We start from the raw sequence: 22,420 nt of genomic DNA, 5'->3' as shown, positions 1-22,420 counted from the left end.
TTATAATAAAAAATTTATAATAATGATATAATTCAAAAAATGATGAAAAATTAAAAACAAAACTTTATTCAATGTAAATATTAAATTACAATAACTCAAAATAAAAATTAACACTAATTTAATAACACTAAAATTAAAAGAAAATACAACACAAACTAAAATAACAATTTACTATTCTGGTAGATTAGTTCCGGATCCTGTAAGATCATCAAAATATTGAAAAAAACTAGAGTTATTTTGAGATCCTGTAAGGATACAGAGGTTCACCATGCTCTTCGAAATACATTAATTGATCATTTGTGGGAAGAATATACTAATTCAGAAAATTAAATTATGAAAATTTGTGTTGTTATTGTTTTTTTTTTTTGGTATCATTTTATATTATGTAATGTTTTTCTATATTAAATTTAATGTTTATTTGATTAAATAAATGCTTAATTTTATTAAATTAGTATAATTTTCAAAGTAATTATTATTTAATAAAAATATCATTTCTAATATTTAATTAATATATACAAAAATAATGAGTGAAATAGATTAATTGTTGATTATTACAATAAAAAAAAAGAGAATATTCTAAAAAATATTCCTTATTTTTGATGTAATAGATTGGAGATGCAATAATATTTTATATCAAAACTTGCACTAATTTAGTGCAATAGGTTGGAGATGGTTTTATAGAAATACATACTAACTTGAAAAAGGAATTAAAATTTACATATTTTTTTATATGACGTGTCATTGTTTCAGATGATTTGATTACGTGTATAATATCATTCTTTCCAAATCATATAGAGTTCCACTCCCCCATGGCTACACCAAAAATTTGAATCACAAAGGGAAAGGCTGCTTAAGCGATCCGGCAACATTACCAGACCTTTAAAAGCCATTGGATCAGCAACTGCAAATTAAAACGGTACCAATCCACAGCTTTAAACCAACACAGCAAGTTACAGTGTCAGTACGTAACACCCAAAAACAAAAAAAAAAACAAAAAAAAAATGATGATAAAATGGGTCCGCCGAGATGGGCCCCGCCACATAACATAACTCGTAAAAAAGTCGGTCCTTTTAGGGCGAGAGATAGAAACAGATAGGGCAACGCAATCACTCCCACCATTTCAGGCTCTCTCTTCTTTCTTCTTCTTCTTCTCGACACATCACAACTCACACAACATGCGAAGCAATTGATCTACACTTTAACTGCTGAGTCACCTTCTCTCTCTCTCTCTTTCCTCTCTCTGTCTCTTTCTCTCAGGCAAGTTCTTTTTATTCTTTTTATTCTCTTTTTCTCTCTTCGATTTCATGATTTTTCTCTCTGTTTGTTTGAAGACAATAATAAAAGTCAGGGCGATGCTACGACAACGTTTTGTTTACTTGTTATATTGTTTAGATTCGAAGTGTTAGGTTAGGGCGTTTCGTTATCTGAATCAATCTACGTGGTCTTGTGACTCGTACTGTCGTTTTTTATAAGTAACTTACTAGATAGAACGACGTCGTGTTGTTGATTTAATGTGATTGTGAGTTATGTGAATTTAGGTTGCGGGAGGCGTTTAGTGGAAAGTTTAATTCTTTTAATGTGGGTTTAATTACGTTTGGGTTGTTAAGTAGGTGCTTAATGCGTATTGGTAGTGTTTAAAATTTGATAACTGCATGTTGAAAAGCAATGCTGCGCTAGAAGCTGAAATGTTTACTGTGGGTGGACTTGTTACAGGGTGATTTACAGTTTCAATGGCTGAACCTTCAAAAGTTGTTCACGTTCGCAATGTGGGCCATGAGATTTCTGAAGTATGTTCTTTCTCAATTTCCTGTTATTTACGTTAGAGTAATTAGTTTTAGTGGGAAGAGAAATGTTATTTTGTAATTAAGTGCCTAGTGCATTGAATGTAAGGGTGATGAAACTTGGGATGAGATAAATTTCTCGTGTTTCGTTTGTATCTTGTGGTTGCATCTTCTTCTTCTTTACTTATACATCATCTAATAGACTTGCTCTGGGTTTATCAGAATGATTTACTTCAGCTGTTCCAGCCATTTGGAGTCATTACTAAGCTTGTGATGCTTCGTGCAAAGAATCAGGTTTGTTATTTCTTGAACATATGGTCAAGGCAGCTGCTCACTACTGACTGCAGCCAGCCAAATCTTAAGATTTGATTTTTATACTTTGTCTGCCTTGAGTTTAGGCTCTCCTCCAAATGCAAGATGTTCCTTCAGCCATAGCTGCTCTCCAGTATTACGCAAACGTCCAACCATCCATAAGGTACCAAAATATTGCCAATATTTCCTTTGAAAACCCTGCTTTGAGGATATTCTATTTTGTGTTTGTAAATATTACCTGGGTGTTTTGAAGCTATTAAAAATACAATTTTTGCCCCTCTTTGTTTAAAAGTTGAATTGTGTCATCCCAGGGGAAGGAATGTTTATGTTCAGTTCTCGTCACATCAGGAGTTAACGACGATGGATCAAAATACTCAAGGACGAGGGGATGAGGTTTGTAACTGAGCCTGATATGTTGAAATCAAATTACATGCATATAGTTATGTTCAAGGGAAAAGAAAAATGAGCTTGAATGGAACAGTTGGTGTCTTGTTTTTGTGACAATGATCATTTTATCATTCAGGGCACTAGAGAACTAGGGTTGATGTTCTTATCATGTCTTTATTTAATTTTTCTTATCTTCATAATGTTTTGATTTGGTTGTAATCAGTCTACTGTTGATATCACCTTAGATGTTGACATAACCTGGAGCAGGAACTAATCTAAATTAGTACATTAAATGGAATGTTTACTTTGATAATACTATGGACAGTAACGAGATATTTGTGCATATTGATGGCCAAGATAATATAAGTTCAATATCTTGGTTTCAGAGATGGTTAGTGTAAGGCCCTTGAGGGGACTGAGTCATGGCAATCCATAGAAAAATAACGAGATAATTGTGCATATTGATGGCAAGATAATATTAGTTCAATATTTTGGTTTGAGAGTTAGTGTAAGGCCTAGAGGGTATGAGTCATGGCAATCCATATAAAAAATACCGATATTGTCTTTTCTGCTGGGGACCAGTATTAAGTTCTTGTTACTAAAAATATCACTTCAATTGTGAGATACAGAGGAACTGTATTTTTGTATAACCCACATCACAGAGAAAACTGTTCTTATGTATTACAACGTGCTGTAAAGCCATGCTGGTCCACCATTTTTAGTGTCATGTCAGAGAGCCAATTTGCATTCTTATGTTTTCTAATGCAGAGTTTGATGCATTGCATATTTGTATATTAAACCATAGAGGTGTATGTATTCCAATGTGCAAAGTAGAAGTGTGGTAGAGAAGTTACTTTAGATCACTGAATGCAAATAACCAACGAAATCAATATCTTTATATACATTCTTGCTCTTTCACCATTAATTTTCTCTTGTCATGATTTCAGATTTCTTTGTTTTAAGCATTATCTGAATGTTGCATTGTTGATGATTGTTTCTTTTGGTTCTTTTCTTTACCTTTACTTCTCTATATATTCCCTTCTCTCTGTCTATATTTCTCTATTTATTCTCTTCTCTCTCTTCTGTCTCTTTGCTGGTTTGCTGTTGGGCACTCTCTGGATGCATAGCCGAACCGAATTCTCTTAGTTACAATTCATCACATGCTTTATCCTATTACTGTGGAAGTGCTGCATCAAGTTTTTTCTCCTCATGGATTTGTGGAGAAGATCGTCACGTTCCAGAAGTCAGCTGGTCAGCTTCTTCAAGTTTTCTTTCTCTCTTTCTGTATTTTTTCGAAAGTTAGATCCCACTTCAACTCATGAGCATTTGCTCAATGGATAATATTTCTTTTTCACTGTTTTGATGATCAGTATTCTAACAATAGCTTTGAAGTTGTAAACTCTATTGTTTTTTATTATAGTTGGAGTGTTTCCGTGGACATTTCTTATGTCTTGTAATTAAGAAAGAGCAATGGTTGCTCCATTAGAGCTTTGTGTCTGGTGTTTTGACTTTTTTTTTTTTTCCTTCTTTTCATCCTATTTTCAAACTGTGTGTAGGTTTTCAAGCTCTAATCCAGTATCAGTTACGCCAAAGTGCTGTTTTAGCTAGAACTTCTCTTCAGGTGCTATTCTGTCTCTTGCTTCTTAAGCAACTCTGAAATACAAGTTTGTTTATGGGCTCTTTGGTGGCTTGCTTTCTGAAAAGAGTTAACATTTGACTTCTCTATAGGGTCGCAATATTTATGATGGTTGCTGTCAGCTAGACATTCAGTTCTCAAAGTAGGTTTATAACATTCTGGAAATTTTGCTGTGATTATGTCATTGTCTGTGTTTGTGATTGGCATAACTTCTGCACAAGCATATAGTTCTATTTTACATATATATATATTTTTGACATTTGTGATCAATTTGTCATTTCCTTTTTGTGATACAGCCTTGATGAGTTACAAGTGAACTACAATAATGATCGGTCAAGGTTGGATAGTACTCTTGGGTTCTTAATTTATTCTCTTTTATCTGTTCGAAATTATCTTTTCAGTTCTCTGAGTATTATATTTTTTTTTTTCCCGTTGATTAGGGACTTCACAAATCCAAATCTTCCTTCAGAACAGAAAGGCAGATCCTCACAAGTATATTTCTTGATCTCTTGTTATTATTCTGTACTTAAGCATGATAGTTAAGATATTCTTGTTGCTATTGTTTACCTTTGTATGCTAACTTATATCTGTTTTTGGTGTAACAGTCTGGGTATGGCGATGCAGCAGGTATGTATGCCCCGGGAGCCAGGGCAGTTGCTTAATTTGGTGGTTGCATATGGAAATTCTACTTTTTGCTTACCGATTGTATGTATGTTTTATTCATGAACTGATTGATATTTTTGGTTTTTCTGTTTTCCAGTTCCATTTCCACAGGTTGGTACTACTCAGTTCATGGTATAAGTACTATATGAGGCATCTCTTTCTGAGCTGGTGGATATTAGCATCTATATATACTGTGTGGGATTATTTTGGATGTCTATGGGCTGACCCTATTAGCTTTTTTTCCCTAGAATTTTTTTAATATGATTATATGATTTTGTTTTATTGTGTTAATTACTGCCAACTTTTAGCATTTTTCTGCGTTGCCAGCTTTTAAATCCTACAGTGTGTGAGTTGAAACTGAAATCGAAATGAGCGTCAGTTTAATAATGGTTTTGAAGAAATTTTGACCAGGGCTAAACTTTGTGACACTGATGGAGGGCTGTGGATGCCAAACGCATCCATATTTCCTCATTGCAACATTGTTAATTTATTTTATTTAACCTAAAAGTTGTTGATGGGTATGGTATTGATTGTATAGACAATGATTAAATGTCTTTTTTGTTAAACTGGTTATGTTATTTGAATCTCCATGGTATGGTATGTTACTGATGGGTTGGCTCTCATCAAGATGACATTTCCTGCTCTTCAATCGCACTAAATTGTCATATGTGTGTATTGTAGTTATCTTGAAAAGCTATTATGTTGATTTATGTTTCTTTAGATTTCCCAGCCATGATTTAATGATTTTGTTGTTCTTTTCCTGAAATCTAGATGGCCAATGCGGCTGCAATTGCAGCTGCCTTTGGCGGAGGTTTACCTCCTGGAGTAACTGGGACAAATGAGAGGTGTACAGTTTTAGTGTCCAACCTAAATCCCGATGTGCGTTATCTCTGATCTTATTCTTTGCCTTTTTCTTTTCCTTAGAATATATGAAGTTTTAAGATTCCTAGCATTCATTCTTGAATATTATTCTCCATTTCAGAGGATAGATGAGGATAAGCTTTTCAACCTGTTCTCCCTCTACGGAAACATCATAAGAATTAAACTTCTCCGTAATAAACCAGATCATGCACTTGTTCAGATGGGCGATGGCTTCCAGGCTGAATTGGCGGTGCACTTTCTGAAGGTTTGTTCGTGCAATAATCTCATTTGATTATGTTTCTTTGATATTTGAAGTTTCTCATTGGAAATTTAAAAAAAAAATAAAAATACACTTTTCGTTCTTTTTGGCTCGTTTTGTTCCATTTGAGGCTCAAGGATAAGGGGGTGGGAGCTGGGAACCACGTGGTAGAATTGAGGATTTGGGTATTGTTTTGGCCAAAATATGATCTAGTAACAAAGTTTTTGTGAGCTGTTTTTACAACTGTTAACAATTAAGTATACAAAAGAAAAATTAGGAACCTAAGGCATCATACCTGGTCAGTTTGGGTTAAACCAACCAAAAGACAATGCTTTTTTCTTGTTTTTTGTTTTTGGAAAATTTTGTTGATTCATTCATGCACCAAATGAACATCATACGAACCTATAGGTGGAGCTCTAATCCAACTTAATTGACTCCTAAAAAACATTGCACTTGTATATAAATACCAGTGGCTCTTGTTAAAACTAAATTATTTAAGACCTTTGATCGACTTTTAAAATTTAAACTTCAAATCTGAGACCTTTGGGTAATAGAGATGACAATGCTTATTTTGGAAATAAGAATCTTTTACTGGAGAAAATCTTTGGTGAAATGGATGTGCATGTATCCAACCAATGAAGGAGCATGTATCCAACCAGTGAGGGAGCATGTGCATGACATGGGCTGGTGTGAGACTCCCTGATTGGTGGGATGCATGTGCATCTGTTGCACTCAAGACTTTCCCTTAAATCAACTCTTGGAATGATTCTTTGACTTGCAATAATATTATTAACTATTTGGCCGTGGGTGAAAACTTACAGACTACAGGGGCTGTTGGGTTAAAAATCATGGTCCGTATTTAAGTTTCAGTGAGCTATCTAGGCTTTAAAGTCCTTTCTTTTGTGGCTCTGGTTGACTTTTAGAGGTTGCTGCCGCTTGATCCATCAATCTGTTGCCTTATAAACGAAATTTTTGTGCCTTGTCTTAATTATTCTTTCAACGAGGGGTTATAGTTAGTTGCTTGCTCAGTATGTGTGACTTTGAGTTGAAAATGGGCAAGCGGTACTCCTTTTGACCTATATATAGAAATATAAAATTAAATTATAAAAGATGGAAAGAAAATTGTCCAAAACAGAGTACGTTCTATTTACATCAGCCATTTGCTTCTGAAAAATCTAGACCTGAAAGTTAGCAAGGATGAGAGGTTCTTTTGTTCATATCAATTGATGTTATAAAACATGTGTAAAAGACATGGATATCCAACCCAAAAGATTTATTTATTAGGTAGAGTGACTCATCGTCCTTATAAAACCCTAGTTTCAAAAACATCTCATTGTGATGGAGTTAATTATCTCGACAAGAAAGTCGGTGTTCTCATTACGTTGAAGTTGTTGTTCAAGGGCGATTATAAAGTCCTAGAATTCCCAGATCAGATGATTGAGAGGAGATCTTGAGCTTTATAAGGAGGATGTGTCGCTTCTTCTTATAGATTAGTGTTTTCGGTTGGAAACTTGAGCCTTGTCCAAAATCAACCTGAGCCATGTCTCATGATATTGCAATGATATGGACTCGGTTATTCGGATGAGAAGGTTGGTGTTCCTCTCTCAACTGAGGGCGTACACTCTACTTTTGGATATTTAGTTAAAAGAGTTTCTCTAACCTGCCGAATTTTTAAGACAGCTGATGTTGATAAATTTATCTATTTTCTAAAGGGAGTTAATTTTGAACTTTGATTGTCTTTATTGCTCCTGCTAAACTTTGCCTTTTTACCATATGTGAACTATTTTAATATGATACAGGGAGCCATACTGTTTGGAAAGCGATTGGAGGTCAACTTCTCTAAGCATCCAAACATAACACAAGGTGCTGACACACATGAGTACATAAACTCGAATCTCAACCGCTTTAACCGTAATGCTGCAAAGAACTACCGTTATTGCTGCTCGCCGACAAAGATGATCCACCTTTCCACTCTACCACAAGATGTCACTGAAGAGGAGATTGTGAGCCACCTAGAGGAACATGGAACCATTGTGAATACCAAGCTCTTTGAGATGAATGGGAAGAAGCAGGCACTCGTCATGTTTGAAACTGAGGAGCAGGCCACTGAAGCCCTTGTGTGCAAGCATGCCAGCTCACTTGGTGGGTCTATTATCCGAATCTCCTTCTCCCAGTTACAGTCGATAAGAGAAAACTCACAGTAACAGGGTTAAGATCTCTGAACACTACAAGGATTAAGGATTCATATAAAAACAAGGACATTTTTATGTAGGTGACTGTCTTCTTAGTTGTCTCATTTCCTGTAGTAACGGTGGATTAACTTATTTTACAGTGGTGAACCCAGTTTCCTATTTTCCTTTTCTTATCAACTTTGATTTCATATTTAGTGCATGTACCACTTAATTTATGGTAGGTTTGTTTAATTGGGGGTAGATTTTTTGCAGATATATGGTCAGTTTGAAGAGTAGGAAGAGAGAGAAATGTATTACCTTTTCTGGGTTAGGGATCTCTTTATGTATTATTCTTGTTGTATATATCTTGTAAATCAAGCTGATCGAGTCGATTTTGTTACGCAAATTTCATTTCCCCAACTGATTCATGATCTTAAAGAATTAAACGTTTCCTGTTTGCATTCTTCCTCTCCTCCTTACCTCCCTCTCTTCCTCTCCTCGCACCTCCGATCTCTCTCTCTCTCTCTCTCTCTCTCTCTCTCTCTCTCTCTCTCTCTCTCTCTATGTTCATCAGGGGTCTGAGTTTCTTCTTTAATTCTGTGTCAATGGATGAAGGACCATTGCTGGTAATTCTAAGAAATATGGGTTTGCATTTGGTTTTACAAAGAGATGAGATTTTTCTTTTGATAAATAGCCTCTAAAGTTGATGTGAAATTATGATTAATTCATTTGCTTCACCCACAGGTGATTCATGACTCGTAGAATCGACTCTTCTGGACTAAAAATTCCAAAGGGCATTAGCCAGTTTCTGGAATTGGTTAATTTTTAAACCTTAGGATAATCTAAAGTTTGAGGACTCAAGAAAATTTTCTGATTTAATGTGATTTGGGCTTGTAAAGATTAGAAGTTAAAAAAAAAAAAAAAAAAAAAAAAATTTAAAAGAATTGGAGAAGTCTGTCAGACAACCGTGTGACCATTCCAGCCAGTTACTGTCTTCTACTGCACCGATCACCGGAAGGTGAAGGGTACTGTTAATGTTAATCACGCTCTGATCACGGACACAGAGGTACGTGCCTATAAAACAGATCTGTTCAAGTAAGATCGTGGTTTTGTGAGTTGTGAGTTGTGACTACACATTTAGCTTTATAATCAGCAAGGTCGTCTTCTAATTCTAATCTAGCTAGTCCATATAGGACAAATGGTTCACTGTAGTAGTAGCTTCACTTCTTCTTCAATTTACTAAGGTTTGATATTAAATAAGAGTTATTTAACCCCTCTATGAGAGTGTTTGTTTGAGCTTATAAGCTAGTTTAGGGTATTTATTTAAGCTTATAAGCTGGTCAAACTAGTTTATAAACTCTAAAATTAAACTGACTTGTTTGTTTATAACTTTTTTGAGCTTATAAGTTGAGCTTAAAGCAAAAAAAAAAGAAAAAAAAATTAGTTGGGGGGAGGTACTTTTTTTCTCTTTTCTTTATAAGCACTCTACTTATAAGCTAATTTGATCAAGTATATTACCACATTATCCTTTCCTTGTTTAATTTTAAAATTTCATAGTATACCCTTGTTTAATGTAGTACCATTTTTAGTCATTTTATAATAAAATATACTTATAAGTTACATTTTACCAAACACGTCAACTACTTATCAGTCACTTATAAGTACTTTAACCAAACACGTAATTGCTTAAAATTTCAAATGCTTATAAGCTAATTTTAGCTTATAAGCACTTGCTAATTTTCATAAGCTCAAACAAACACCCCATAAGTTTGATAAAATTACAAAAATCCTCCTCTTATTGATGATTGGTTAGTAAACAATTACTTACAAATTACTCCCTTCGTTTCAAAATATTGATCATTTTAGCAAATTACATAATTTGTAGTGAACTAACCATGACATTCTTCTCTCTTATAAGAAAGTAATTTTTTAATGTAAACAAATCCTCATCAATAATTTGTTAGCACTCTTTTACATTAACAAAAGTTGGCTCAAATTTTCTTTCTCCTACTTTGCTGGCTCTTATTTACTCTTCAATGATTGAAGAATTGACAAATTATCAAGGGTGCGTTTGGTTTAGGAAATGTTATATTATTGAGAAATATTGTATTACTGGAAAGATATATTACTAAGGAATCTTTAAAGAAATGTGTTTGGTGGGTTAGAATAAATTGATAGGTATGTTATAATAATATGTTTGATTGATAGGATAAATGAGTGGGTATGTTATGTAGATTACTAAATTGCCTTCATTTTTAAATAATAATATAATATTATTTTTATTATTATTTTTTAAATTATTTCTTTTAAGCCCCCTATATTTGAAATTTTACTAAAATACCCCAACCATATACAACTTTAATTTATAATAAAATCACCCCCACTCACCCCAAGCCACCGCCACAGCCACCACCACCACCACCGGAAGCCGCCATAATGGCACACGACCAACCGAATCTGGCTGGTCGTACGCCGATAAGGCCTAATCAGGCCAGATCTGGCCGTGAATATGGTCGTTTCACCACTAGATCTGGCCGTTAATATGGCCATTTCATGGCCAAAGATGTGGCCGTGAAACGGCGACCATTTCACGACCACATCTTTGGTCGTTTCCGGCCAGATCTGGTCGTTTCCGGCCATGGATCACAAATCCATGGCCGAAAACGTCTTTATCAGTACACGATCGGCAAGATCCTGCCGGTCTTGTGCCAATATGACAAATTTTGCCGGCGGCCAGCGGTGGTGGCTAGCGGTCGGCGGTAGTCTTTGATGGTTAGAGGTATTTTGTTAACTTTTAAACTTTTTTTTAGCGGGGGTGTTTTAGCTAAATTCTCAAATGTAGGGGGTCTGGGTAATTGTTATTTGATAGACATATGAGGGCAAATATGTCTGAAATGATAAATTATTAAGGGCAAAATAGGGTTAAAATTAAGATTACCTCGGTAATCTTATAATAACACTCCTTGGGAAGGTAATCTGATTACCCTCAATATTACCAACAGTAAATACTATTTGCAATAAAAGATTACGTAACATTTTATTACTTGACAACCAAATGAGGGAATCTTAAAAATTAAACAAAGATTACAGGATTAATCTTATATCACTCTGAACCAAACGCTACCCAATTTAAAGTTACTCTTCCCTCTCAAAGTCTAGTGGGAACATTTTTGGTTTTACTCCTCTCAATGTCTCATTACGCCGTATAACTCCTTCTCGCATTATGCCATATTAATTTAAAGTTTGAACCTTAAAGAACTCTGCGAGCTAATTAATTTCATAAAAGTTAAATAAGGTCACCATATTTGTCCTATGAAAGCTTTGCGAGCTAAAGCTGAACATTTTGATGCCGATTATCTGAAACTAGAGAGAAATGTGAAGAGGTAATGACGTTTGAAAGAATGAACAAAAACACAATATATAAACAGAGAGATGTAGATGAGGCTAACATGGGCTGTGTTTTTTGTTCTCTAAAACGAGCTAAGAGCGATGTTAGTTTAAGCCGTGGAGACAAATTCAAAATTGAGACAAGAGAGATTTTGAATTTGTTAAAAATAAAGAGCACACCAAGAAACAGAAAGAGAGAGAGAGAGGAGACGAGGGCTAGAGAAAAAGAAAAAGAGAGGAGACATGGGCCATAAAACAAGAAAGAGAGAGAGGATCGCTCAACTTTTTTGTCAAATGACATTGATTTTAAAAAAAAGTAATAAGTCTAAAACGACATATATAGTAGAACATCTTTATAGTGATACTCTATATAAGAATAAACTTTATATAATCATAAAAAAATTTGGTCTATACTTGAGCTAGTTATAAATAAAAATAAAATTTGTATTATAATAAGTTATAATTTTTCTAGGTCTCATCATAAGGAATTTGTCTCTATATAGTAATAATTATTTGTATATTGCAAAAAATAAATGCTATATTACATTAAATGTTTAAGATGAAATAAAATATTTATTTAAAGTTGTTTGAGACAATGATTTATGCCTTAGAGTTTGTTCCACATCTTTGAACTTACGGGTACGTAATAACTTGCTAGCATGAACACCTTCTGTTGAAGTCAAAATATTTCTAGGCTCTCAAGCATGTTTAGAGTTTTTTCACACAAAAATTTTTGTATTTCCGTAATATCATCCTCAGGATTGTGATACCTTAAGACCATGAGTATCTTCTAACTATTTCACAAGATCTTTTTGCTTTCAGTTGGGGTTTGATTCTTTCATTTTGCACAACTCAACATGAGTATTTTCGGTCAATTGAGTTCATGTATTAACTTTGGGTGGTGGCATGATTGATTTGCTAGAGGAAGAAGGAAATGTATCACTTGAATTGGTTGAAGATTGCACGTATTGTGTTATGGTATAATGTATTTATAGAATTTATATCGAGAGAAAAATGATAAAAAGAATGCAAAATTTCCGACTTTAAGATGACTTTGCATATTCCTAACACTATATAGATACATGTAATAGTTTTTTGCAACTGTCTATCTCTATTAGTAATGTCGATACATTGGATTTGACATGCTCTATTAATTAATTATTAATATAGTACATACCGTACCTCTATATTATTTACATTGAGTATAACTAAGTTTATTGAGTATAATTAAGTTAAAATAATAATTTTTATAATTATATTTTTATTAAATAATAATTTTTTTATAATAATAAAATTAATTTGTTTTACCATTATTATTACAAAAAGGTTTTATTGCGTATTGAAACGGAGGGAGTGATATTTAATTAAAAGAGATTTTTGCTTTTTCAGAAAATCAAAGGATTCAATTAACTCATAATTAATCAATACGTCATAACATACTACTAAAATTACACCACAAATCAGAGCCGTTGAATCCTTATCATCTTTCTTCGTTTCTCAAAGTCCAAGCACATATTATATGATCATCAAATACACCTCAGGAACCGAAAATAACCCGAATTCTTCTTAATGGATTCAATCGTGATCCGATTTTCAGCTCCATTTACGCTGGAATCCAATTATTGTTATTTAACCACCAAAAATTTTAAATCCAATTTTCTCTCCTCAATTCCCCGAACCAAGTCATTCAATTTCAAACTGGAAAATCAAACCAAAGGCCAAAACGGTGTCGTCTTCGACGAGTCTGCTTATGAAGCCGAGCGGCTGAGCCTTGACGCCAAGGCGCGACAATCCATGGCTGAGACCTCCAAACGAGAGGTGGAAATGGGTACAGAGGATGACCCGAAAGCATGGAAATGGGTAATCCGAAAGAGGGTTTGGGATTTAATGGAGACCCGAAATTTCTCCCAGAACCCCCGCCCCGTTCACCATCGGATCCCCAATTTCGTTGGCGCTGCCGTTGCCGCCAAAAATGTATAAAAAATAGAACCTATTATTTTAAGCTTTTATTTTATTTAATCTTTAAGTTTAATTTTTGGGAGGTTTCTGATTCGGGTTCTGGCAGTTGGGTGGGTTGGAGGAGTTTCAGGTCGCCGGTTGTGTGAAGGTTAACCCGGATTCGCCTCAGAAGCAAGTCAGGTTTCTTACACTTTCTGGTTAGTTATCAAAGTAATATCTCCTTGATTGAATCCAAAATTTAATAATAAATGTGTAATAAAAGATTGATTTTTATTGAGCAAATATGGTATTCAATTATATGATTTTTGTTTTCTATTAATTTCTAAAAATATGATCATTCAATTTATATGAGAATTTTTTTAATAACTTTCTACAGTAATGCCTGGAGTATTTGTAATCCTCTAGGTTAGCATGAGAATGTTTTGATAAGGTGAGCTAAATCTCTTGGATATATAGAAATGTTTAATTTTCAAGTTTATATATATGTTTATGACCAAAAAAAATGAAAAATAGGAAATGAGTTCACAAACGAAAAGGGCTTTATATTTTGTAGTAGTGCACTATCTAATGCGTTATTGGATTCTAAAATACCATTATTAAAAACAGCATTGTAAAATGATACTGAATGAACTCTTAAGATATATAAGATTGTTTACGTTTAAATTGGTGTTTGCTTAATATCATTGAGAGATCATCCATGAACAGGTGGGAAAAAGTTGTTGACTCCACAGCCGCGTTTGAGGACTGGATTTTTCTCTGTACTTGAGTCAAGCATGTTAAGTCCTAGTACAATCAATGAGGCGTGCACCTCTGTAGGGGTTGCCAAGTATGGAAGACCGATTGGATTGGATGAAAAGATTAAGGTTGATCTTATTGTCATTGGTTCTGTTGCTGTTGACCCGAAGACAGGGGCTCGACTTGGAAAGGGAGAGGTAACAACACATGTTATATCTTATTGAATTACAAGTTTCGTTAGGTTACAATCTTGATAGAGAAGGCAAGTACTAAATGATGTAAAATATGATATGAATTCTTTTCTTTATAGTGTAAGGGTCTTCAGCAGTGATACTGCAAAAAGGAGAGAGCAGTGTATACCAAATAAAATGGAACTTTATGCCTTTTTAGGTTAGATGCTAACTGCTAAATAAGCAATGTGATTAAGATGGGGGTGTCAAAATTGATCTCTACCTTATTGTCTCATGATTTGTTATTTGCTATGACTAATCATCTTTGTCAACCATAAATGATGGTTTCCAAGACCTTTCACAAATTATATTTTCAGACTTATACATTGGATGTCTTTGATTTACTTTAGTTGTTTAAAATGTAGTGGAATTCGGTCTAAATGTGTATGGCATATGTATGTTGAACAGTTGAAGTTTTTGACTGCTTAGAGAAGATTTTAAATTATATAACCCCAAGCTTCTGTCACTATGAAAATTGAACTGATTAGATGTAGAGTTTCATTGAGGTAAAACTGTGTCATAAAATTGTAGATTCTGACAAGTAAATTGGATTTCCCGTTTTTCTTTCTTAGAAAAGGATCTGCGTTTCAGGGATTTGCAGAACTTGAATATGGGATGCTGCGGTATATGGGAGCCATCGATGATTCAACACCTGTTGTCACCTCTGGTAGTTGCAGTTTGTGTTCATGCTTTGAATGCCTATGTTTTCTTTCCTCTCCATTTCATGACCAATGAACAATATTGTGGTACTTTATATGCATGTTAGAGCGATTTAAAATGTTCAATTGCATGTTTTTATAATGAAATTTAGTTTTCCATTTTGTCAATCTGCACTAAATGAAATCTGAAAACTGCTCTTGTAGTGCATGACTGTCAATTGGTAGATGATATTCCGGTCGAGAAATTATTGATCCATGATGTTCCTGTGGACATCATATGCACTCCCACTCAAGTCATTTTCACAAACACAACCATCCCAAAGCCTCAAGGTTTGTAAAGCCTTTTATTTTATTTTATTTTTTATTATTATTGTTTTTTTTTGTGCGTTACAGCATTGTCATAATTTCTTTTCAAGAGTAAGACAGTTTCGTGTGTATTACCTTGATGCTGTTAACAATTGAATACAAATACAAAATTAGTTTTTTCATATAATTGCCCTTAAATATGAATCAATCTTCTGAAAGGTCCCTAGTTCTAGTGGACAAGCCATCTTGTTCATACATTATACTATAAGGAAATTAGAAAAAATCTATTTATTTCCTTTTCCTTTAACCTTCCAATTTCGTTAATGTTCTCTTAGATTTACTAGAGAGATTTTTGGATAATCTTGAGCCATTTATGGTTTTGGAAGAATTATTAGGGGATTTGGTCTTTTATTATTATTATTATTATCATAATTTGACAGAAATGAGTTCATCTTTTGGGTCATAAACAAAAGCTAGCTTGTTATGTGGTGAAGAGATCAGATCACAACAAATATGACATAAAATGAACCATTTTCACTTGTAGGTATCTACTGGGACAAATTATCCCCTGAAAAATTGGGACAAATTCGGATACTGAGGGAGCTTAAGAGCCGAATTGAACGAGAGACAGGTCAGAAACTTCCTTCTAGTCCATCAGAGAAATTACCCCCTACAGCTCAAAGGAAGAGGCGGTAACTTAATGTATTTCTAATTTTCTACAGAAAAAAACGAGAAATGAATAAAAAATATAACCAAATACAGCATTTGCCATTACATATGTGATGTATCATGTATAGGCTATTTTAATTGTTCGGATGATAATTTATTTATTGTTTCTCTGATTTGCATTTTTGAACTAATTCTTGTTTGTTTACAGCAACTGTGCTTCATTGCTGATGGGTTTCAGCTTTAGACTATAAACAAGGAGTTAAAACCAAAGTAATGGAAAAATCCTGTTTAATTAGGTATAAGTAATGAATTTAATGTATTACATGGGGCATTAGCATACAAATCATTCAACAGAATGTAGTTCGGTGCCTGTTTGAAAAGTTGTTTTTATTGATTTATAATGAAATTCACCGACCTGAATAATGAATATACTTTGAGAATAACATATATCAGATGTAATTCATTCACAATTGAGTGCCAAAAAAGACATTTAATTCCAAACCGGGAAATTTTACGTTAATGAGCTAAAGATGCAGGTAAATGACATGAAATTTACAAGTTGATAATGGGATCACAGAATGATTATTATTGTCAAAGTCCCTGGGGGCAGCAGCCAAAACTTCAAGCTAACACTATGGGCAAAATACAGAGAGAGATACTGCCTTCAGATACAGAAAACAGGATACAGAATGGTACTACATTTCAAGTAAATATGTGTATCTGACAATTTATATCTTTACACAGCTTGGAAATTGTAATTATACAACTTGAACAATATATGCACATGTTGGGTCTAAATGTGAAAAATAATAAAAGAGTAAAATTGTGATGATGTTACATGAAGAGAGATGGCTTTGTTTTTCCACATATAAAAATGTCTTCTGTGAGAAATAGAATTTGTATATCATGTAAACCTGGTCCAAAGGCAAAACATCAATATTATTTGATGTGTTGATAGGTAACCATCCATATGACAGCGGAAATCTTTTGATTCGAAAACTTAGAATTTTTGAAGAAGTAGCACAATCACCTGTCTACTCTACCTTCATATTATCCGGTTCAGAGGAATTCTATTGCTTTGAGGATGAGGAATCCTTTCTAGAGGAGAAATTACCTGTGGCATTGTCATGCCCACAGAGACGATGATCTCTGCATACAAAAGAGGTCAATGAGACGATAAGAATATATAACATGGTTTGCAACTTCAAATCACAAACATTTCTAACTGTATTTTTCATGTTATACTCTCACTAACAAAAGAAAATCCAGATTATAATGATTGAAGCAATTCACAAAGTTAAAGAAACCTAAAAGTTTGCCTTGAAACAAGATGCAAAACTTCAATTCTAAAGAATCAAAAAACAAATATTCATGTTTTAAGTCTAAGGAAGAAACAGACCTATTCCTTCTCGAACAGATAAATTTGGTCTTATGATCTCCTCAGAGTTGACCAGAAATATGTCACCAATGTATAAATGGTTTGTTGGGACATAAACACTGCATAACTCTTCATCTCCATCATCCCTCTGGAATAAACAGACAAATAACATCATCCGTGAGAATCTTTAATAGAATCAAGTAATGACCATTGGCACTAATAAAAACATCATCTTCTATGGTGAAACCAGAAAATGCACAATATCTTTAACAATTTAATCTACAAAAGCACTGCTGAGCAGAAAGTACTACTCATATTTACTTCAATTTCAAATTTTTTTTTTTTTTTTCCAAATTTCAAGAGAATTTAGTGATCTTCCTGATATACCATGGTGAAACCAATGAATTTTTCAACAGGTAATTAGCTGAAAGAAATTACATTAGTTCCCTTCTGATATATATTATTTAAATAAAGAAGCAGCAGGAAAGAACTTTGAATCAAATTCTAAGCATACCAACAATTAACATTAACAAGAAAGTTTTTGGATCCACTTAGGCTGGTTCTGGAAGTAAATTACCATGGAAATAATCAGCTTCTTTAGATATAATAGTTACCTGAAGAACAAGAGATGATGTTATAAAACCAAATGCATACTCGCCAATGCGAGGATGACGAATAATTGCAACCTCTTTAAAGGCAGTGGTATTCTGGTCTGTAAGAAAAAAAAAAGAGAGATTCATTATTGACTTGTAAAATTATTAAATTGCTGATATCCTTCAATGTCACACATATATCACACAAATCAAAAGCCAAGCACAGACACACACAAAAAAAATAAAAAAAAAATTATACATTCTCACATAAATCATATCATAACTGAGCTTTCCTCACAAGGGAGAAATCAAACAAACACACCCCCTGTACCTTCACATGTGAATTTAAAACAGTAATGTAATTCAGCAAGATATTTGAAATCATGATCCGTTAATAGGCCCAGTCAACAAAATCATTGCATGTTTTCAAAAGGACTAGAAAAATATAAAATGTATGGCTGCATTTGTTTCACAATTTTCCCCATATCCTATCCAAAATACACATTTGTTTCCTTATTTTGAAAATATTATTCTATTTTATTCAATTATTTTTAAACCCCCTAGGTTTATTAATTTAACTAACCACCCTAAAAAAAAATTTAGAAATTGACAAAAACACCCCACCAACTCACATTTGCCAGATTCCGGTCACCACCGCCAGAAGCTGGTCGGAATCTCATATAATGGCGTATTACTGACTGGATCTAACCGATAGTGCGCCGATATAGCCTTTTCCGGCCAAATCCATTGTGAATCTGGCCGAAAAATGCCAGATCTACGGCCAAAGATCTGACCGTCACGACCAAACACAACCAGATCTGGCCGTCAATGGCCAGATCTAGCCGTAGATCTGGCCTTTTCCAGCCAGATCTAGCGTGGATCTGGCCGAAAAATGCCATATCGGTGCACAATCAGCCTGATCCAGCCGGTCGTGCGTCAATACGGCTGCCGGTATTTAATGGGTGAGTGGGTGTGTTTTTGTTAATTTTCAATGTTTTATTATAGGGGTGTTTAGTAAATTAACAAACCTAGGGGGGTATTTTTGTTAATTTTCAAATGCTACCACGTAATAACCACCCAATTTACTTTTTTCAAAATATTATTCTATAGTATCAGAATAATGAACCAAACGCATCCTATATGTTTATATGGATGTCAAAGGAGACAAGAAGGATATTGCTTCCATTCAGCTACAGCTTCAGTGAACCAGATCCATAGTGTCAACTCTTCCTATCATCTCAGCTTAACCTTATCTGTCCACTGTCACCACCTTATCTGTTCTCAGACACCATGAGGGGTGGGGAAGAGGAGAAAGAAATGTTTTGGCATGTGATTTGCCCTAAATTATAATTACTGCATTTATAATTTTTTATGCTTAGAGTTCAGGAAACATTTTGAAGCAATGCTGAATGTAAACTAGGTAAAGTCATATGCTTTCTGGCTGGCCAGTTGCAAAGTATGCCTTCCTCGGAATCCTTTAGGAAACTTCTTCTAACATAAAAATATAGCAAGGAATAAAAAGCCCAAAAAACAAAGAAAGAAAGAAAACAAACCAAATAACTTATTCATCCCTATTTGAAACATCAATCAAAAGTAGAATCTACTCATTTCAAATGATTTGTAATGGAAAGGGCATCATAAAACCCACCTCATTGATGGTACTTAACAATTTAATTAATGTAAACTTCGTATGAAAACAGTACTAGCAACTATTACCTGGAGAAATGGCAGAGCTAATTTGTTTAGAGGCTGAATATATGTGCTTCATAAATGGCATCCGCTTTATAAACCATTCCCCAATCACGAACACAGTGGAACCCAACCAAGATGAAGCAAATACACCAATGAAGAATAAGAAAAGTATAGATGTAAGAAACCCAAGGCCTGCATACCACAATACAGATTATAAGCTGAAAAATCAGCAAAGCATATACAAACACTTAAGGGTAAGCGACCAAAATTACGAGTTGTGATTCAAAGATGCTCTTTATAATATTATATCAATCACAAATTGGCCCAAATAGCTAGAATCCATCAGAATTTAGATCTATATTTTCCTTGTATAGTTTTATCACTCATTTTTCATAGCACTGGAAAGCTCAAGCAGCTCTTACCTGCTAATATATAAGCAAAAAGGGCACTCAGTTAGTAAATTTAGCTTCTGTCTGCTATGTCACATACACAGAAAGTTCATCACTGATTTTTTCCTAACATCAACAAAGCAATCGGTTGTTACATCTTGAGTTCTCAGTTTTGAAGAGGGAAAACCATGTCAATATCATGATTTCCTCACCCACAACTTAATGTTGAGAGGTAAAATCTAGACCCAAACATTAGAATACGAAGAACATCCAGTTGATGCTTTTAAGTCTTACCAAATATGTCTATGCCAAGCCTTGCATATATTGGATTGAAGAAACCATCAACAAACTCAATGAACCACCATGTGAGTAAAAATGTGACGGCAACTGGAAAGAGAACCACACTGCAATTTCACCATTAAAACTATGTAACAGTGAAACACCACAGAGTATATATATATAACTAAACAAAAAACCAAAAAAAAATCTAAAGGTCTCTTTCTAAGCTTATTACCATCCAGTCATGAACTTCTTTGAGACCCAACTTTGTAGAACAGCATAGCAAGCCTGAAGAAATGGAAATGTCAATTAGGCGAGACATGAAAACAGTTCTTTTGCGTACTACCTAAACAAATAATAATTTTGACAAGTTACTGAACTAGACCCTGTTTATTTTTTCTTTTTCTTTTACTAGCAGGAAGAGCATCCTATTTACATTTGCAAGAACTATATTGCTTGCACCGACAAACAACTAACCCATATCTCTGAATGCACCAATTCACAAGTATAAATTCAAGCGTGATAGGGTCCATACAGACAGAAAAAACAACAATTGTGGCATTGCGAAACAAAGGGACACTAGTCAACCAAGTTGCAAGACTCTTACAAAGCAACCAGATCTACATCTATCTTTCAAAAGCGATACAGAAACACACCCTTACAAGTTGGCTTCCTAAACTACTCAAAGTTCACCCAACTCCCTTGGTCTTCCAATGCTTCATCTTGAATTTCACAGTTTTGTCCAATTTATAAAACTTCGTGAGTCTATAACATTGTGCTGACTCACTGAGCTCAAAGTTCCAAATTGGACAGTTTTTTTCACTTTTTTTTTTTTTAATATTCAAAATACTTTAACTCTCAAGACGTTGATTCAATTGCCAAACATCCATTGATTAAAACTACAGGTCTCTCATAAGCTATAAACATTCCTTCAAATTAAATTTGTCGTAGCAATGTTTAAACTGGATCGAACCGTGCCAAAACTTAACCCACATTATTTCCTAAGCTTAGAATCATCGTCAACGTCAATGTCAATACCTCCATATTACTATGTGATCAAATAACCTAACGAATTAAACATAAAACCACAATAATTACATCAATTTTCAACACTAGAGCATAATTAACTTATCAATTAATTAATCTTAAGTCGATCTCGACTATCAATCAACGCTTAGCCAATTTTAAGCCAAAAGAAAGACGACAGCCTTTACTAAAGTGAGAGGGCGCGAAATTGAAATGAGATTTAAATTAAATTTAAAATTCAAATTTAAATTAAAGAAATTAGTTACCTTGCGAGTAGAGGAATTGGGGGAGTGTGGAGGAGACTTGGGAGCATCGTCCGGGTCGTGAGGAGTTAGGCCTTGACTCAGTGAACTCGACGTCGATTCCTTATCTTCTGTCATTTTTAGTCCGAAATTTGCAGAGATTTAGGGAGAAATCCAGAGATTTCAGGTCACATAAAATCTCCAAGTCGTCTTCTCTTGGTATACTTTTTCTTCTGTAATTACGCTGCTTGTTTGGCTGCTTACTTATCTATATTCTATTCGCCTGATAGGATATCCCGCACTAGATATATTATCCCAATTTTCTTTAAAATGGCTAATTTTACATATTTTAATTTAATCTGATATCATATAAAGTGTAAATCACGAATATTTTTCAATTAATGACGTCAAATTTGTATTTTCTTATATCACAAAATAATTTTAAGTTATTAGATTCAATTAAACTGTATTAACTTTATAAAGTTAAATTAATAAATATGAAAAAAATTAATGTATATATTAAATTCCTTTATATATTTTTTGTGTATTTTTCGTTGAATAAGATCTCGATCTATAGGTTCACAACTCCAAACATGAAATCAATATATTAAGTGCATACATTTAAACAAACTTTAAACTTATGGTATTTTCGATTTATTGTAAGCTAGGTTAAATGTGGCTATTTATTACGTCACTTAAGATGTAATAAATGAAAAACTATAAATTATACGAAAATTTTAAATTACGAAATTTATTCTTCCTGGTCAAGACTTAGGGCCCAAAGCTCAAAAGCCCGGCCCGTTTCT

General features: G+C 33.9%; 3 protein-coding genes across 6 annotated transcripts; 2 read left to right on the top strand and 1 right to left on the bottom strand.

Moving 5' to 3' along the window:
* Positions 1-1,072: 1,072 nt before the first annotated feature.
* LOC116146495 (polypyrimidine tract-binding protein homolog 3) lies at positions 1,073-8,431 on the top strand. Of its 2 annotated transcripts, none has more exons than XM_031431921.1 (15): positions 1,073-1,257; positions 1,714-1,787; positions 2,004-2,075; positions 2,180-2,256; positions 2,405-2,486; positions 3,608-3,731; positions 4,037-4,101; positions 4,209-4,258; positions 4,413-4,454; positions 4,557-4,608; positions 4,722-4,743; positions 4,877-4,890; positions 5,551-5,658; positions 5,762-5,905; positions 7,699-8,431. In XM_031431921.1, exons 2-15 carry the CDS (start codon positions 1,731-1,733, stop codon positions 8,101-8,103), a joined length of 1,314 nt encoding a protein of 437 aa, XP_031287781.1. In that variant the 5' UTR covers positions 1,073-1,257; positions 1,714-1,730; the 3' UTR covers positions 8,104-8,431. The 2 variants fall into 2 exon arrangements, with proteins under 2 accessions (XP_031287781.1, XP_031287773.1); XM_031431913.1 differs by having other exon boundaries at positions 4,877-4,911.
* Positions 8,432-12,937: 4,506 nt separating this feature from the next.
* LOC116146531 (5-formyltetrahydrofolate cyclo-ligase-like protein COG0212) lies at positions 12,938-16,206 on the top strand. Of its 2 annotated transcripts, none has more exons than XM_031431945.1 (6): positions 12,938-13,431; positions 13,523-13,613; positions 14,122-14,348; positions 14,959-15,127; positions 15,245-15,370; positions 15,891-16,206. In XM_031431945.1, the coding sequence occupies exons 1-6, from the start codon at positions 13,027-13,029 to the stop codon at positions 16,040-16,042; spliced, it is 1,170 nt and encodes a 389-aa protein (XP_031287805.1). In that variant the 5' UTR covers positions 12,938-13,026; the 3' UTR covers positions 16,043-16,206. The 2 variants fall into 2 exon arrangements, with proteins under 2 accessions (XP_031287805.1, XP_031287813.1); XM_031431953.1 differs by having other exon boundaries at positions 12,944-13,431; positions 14,973-15,048.
* A 492-nt stretch (positions 16,207-16,698) lies between these two features.
* LOC116146606 (protein LIKE COV 2) lies at positions 16,699-21,863 on the bottom strand. Of its 2 annotated transcripts, none has more exons than XM_031432026.1 (8): positions 21,639-21,863; positions 20,582-20,634; positions 20,362-20,471; positions 19,703-19,870; positions 18,008-18,105; positions 17,415-17,541; positions 17,059-17,164; positions 16,699-16,929 (listed from the first exon to the last, which is right to left on the bottom strand). In XM_031432026.1, the coding sequence occupies exons 1-7, from the start codon at positions 21,750-21,752 to the stop codon at positions 17,061-17,063; spliced, it is 774 nt and encodes a 257-aa protein (XP_031287886.1). In that variant the 5' UTR covers positions 21,753-21,863; the 3' UTR covers positions 16,699-16,929; positions 17,059-17,060. The 2 variants fall into 2 exon arrangements, with proteins under 2 accessions (XP_031287886.1, XP_031287883.1); XM_031432023.1 differs by having other exon boundaries at positions 17,046-17,164; positions 21,639-21,862.
* Positions 21,864-22,420: the final 557 nt, after the last annotated feature.

This window comes from Pistacia vera, unplaced genomic scaffold (genome assembly GCF_008641045.1).
Source record: "Pistacia vera cultivar Batoury unplaced genomic scaffold, PisVer_v2 Contig115, whole genome shotgun sequence".
NCBI lineage: Eukaryota > Viridiplantae > Streptophyta > Magnoliopsida > Sapindales > Anacardiaceae > Pistacia > Pistacia vera.
This window is presented reverse-complemented; position numbering and strand designations above follow the sequence as displayed.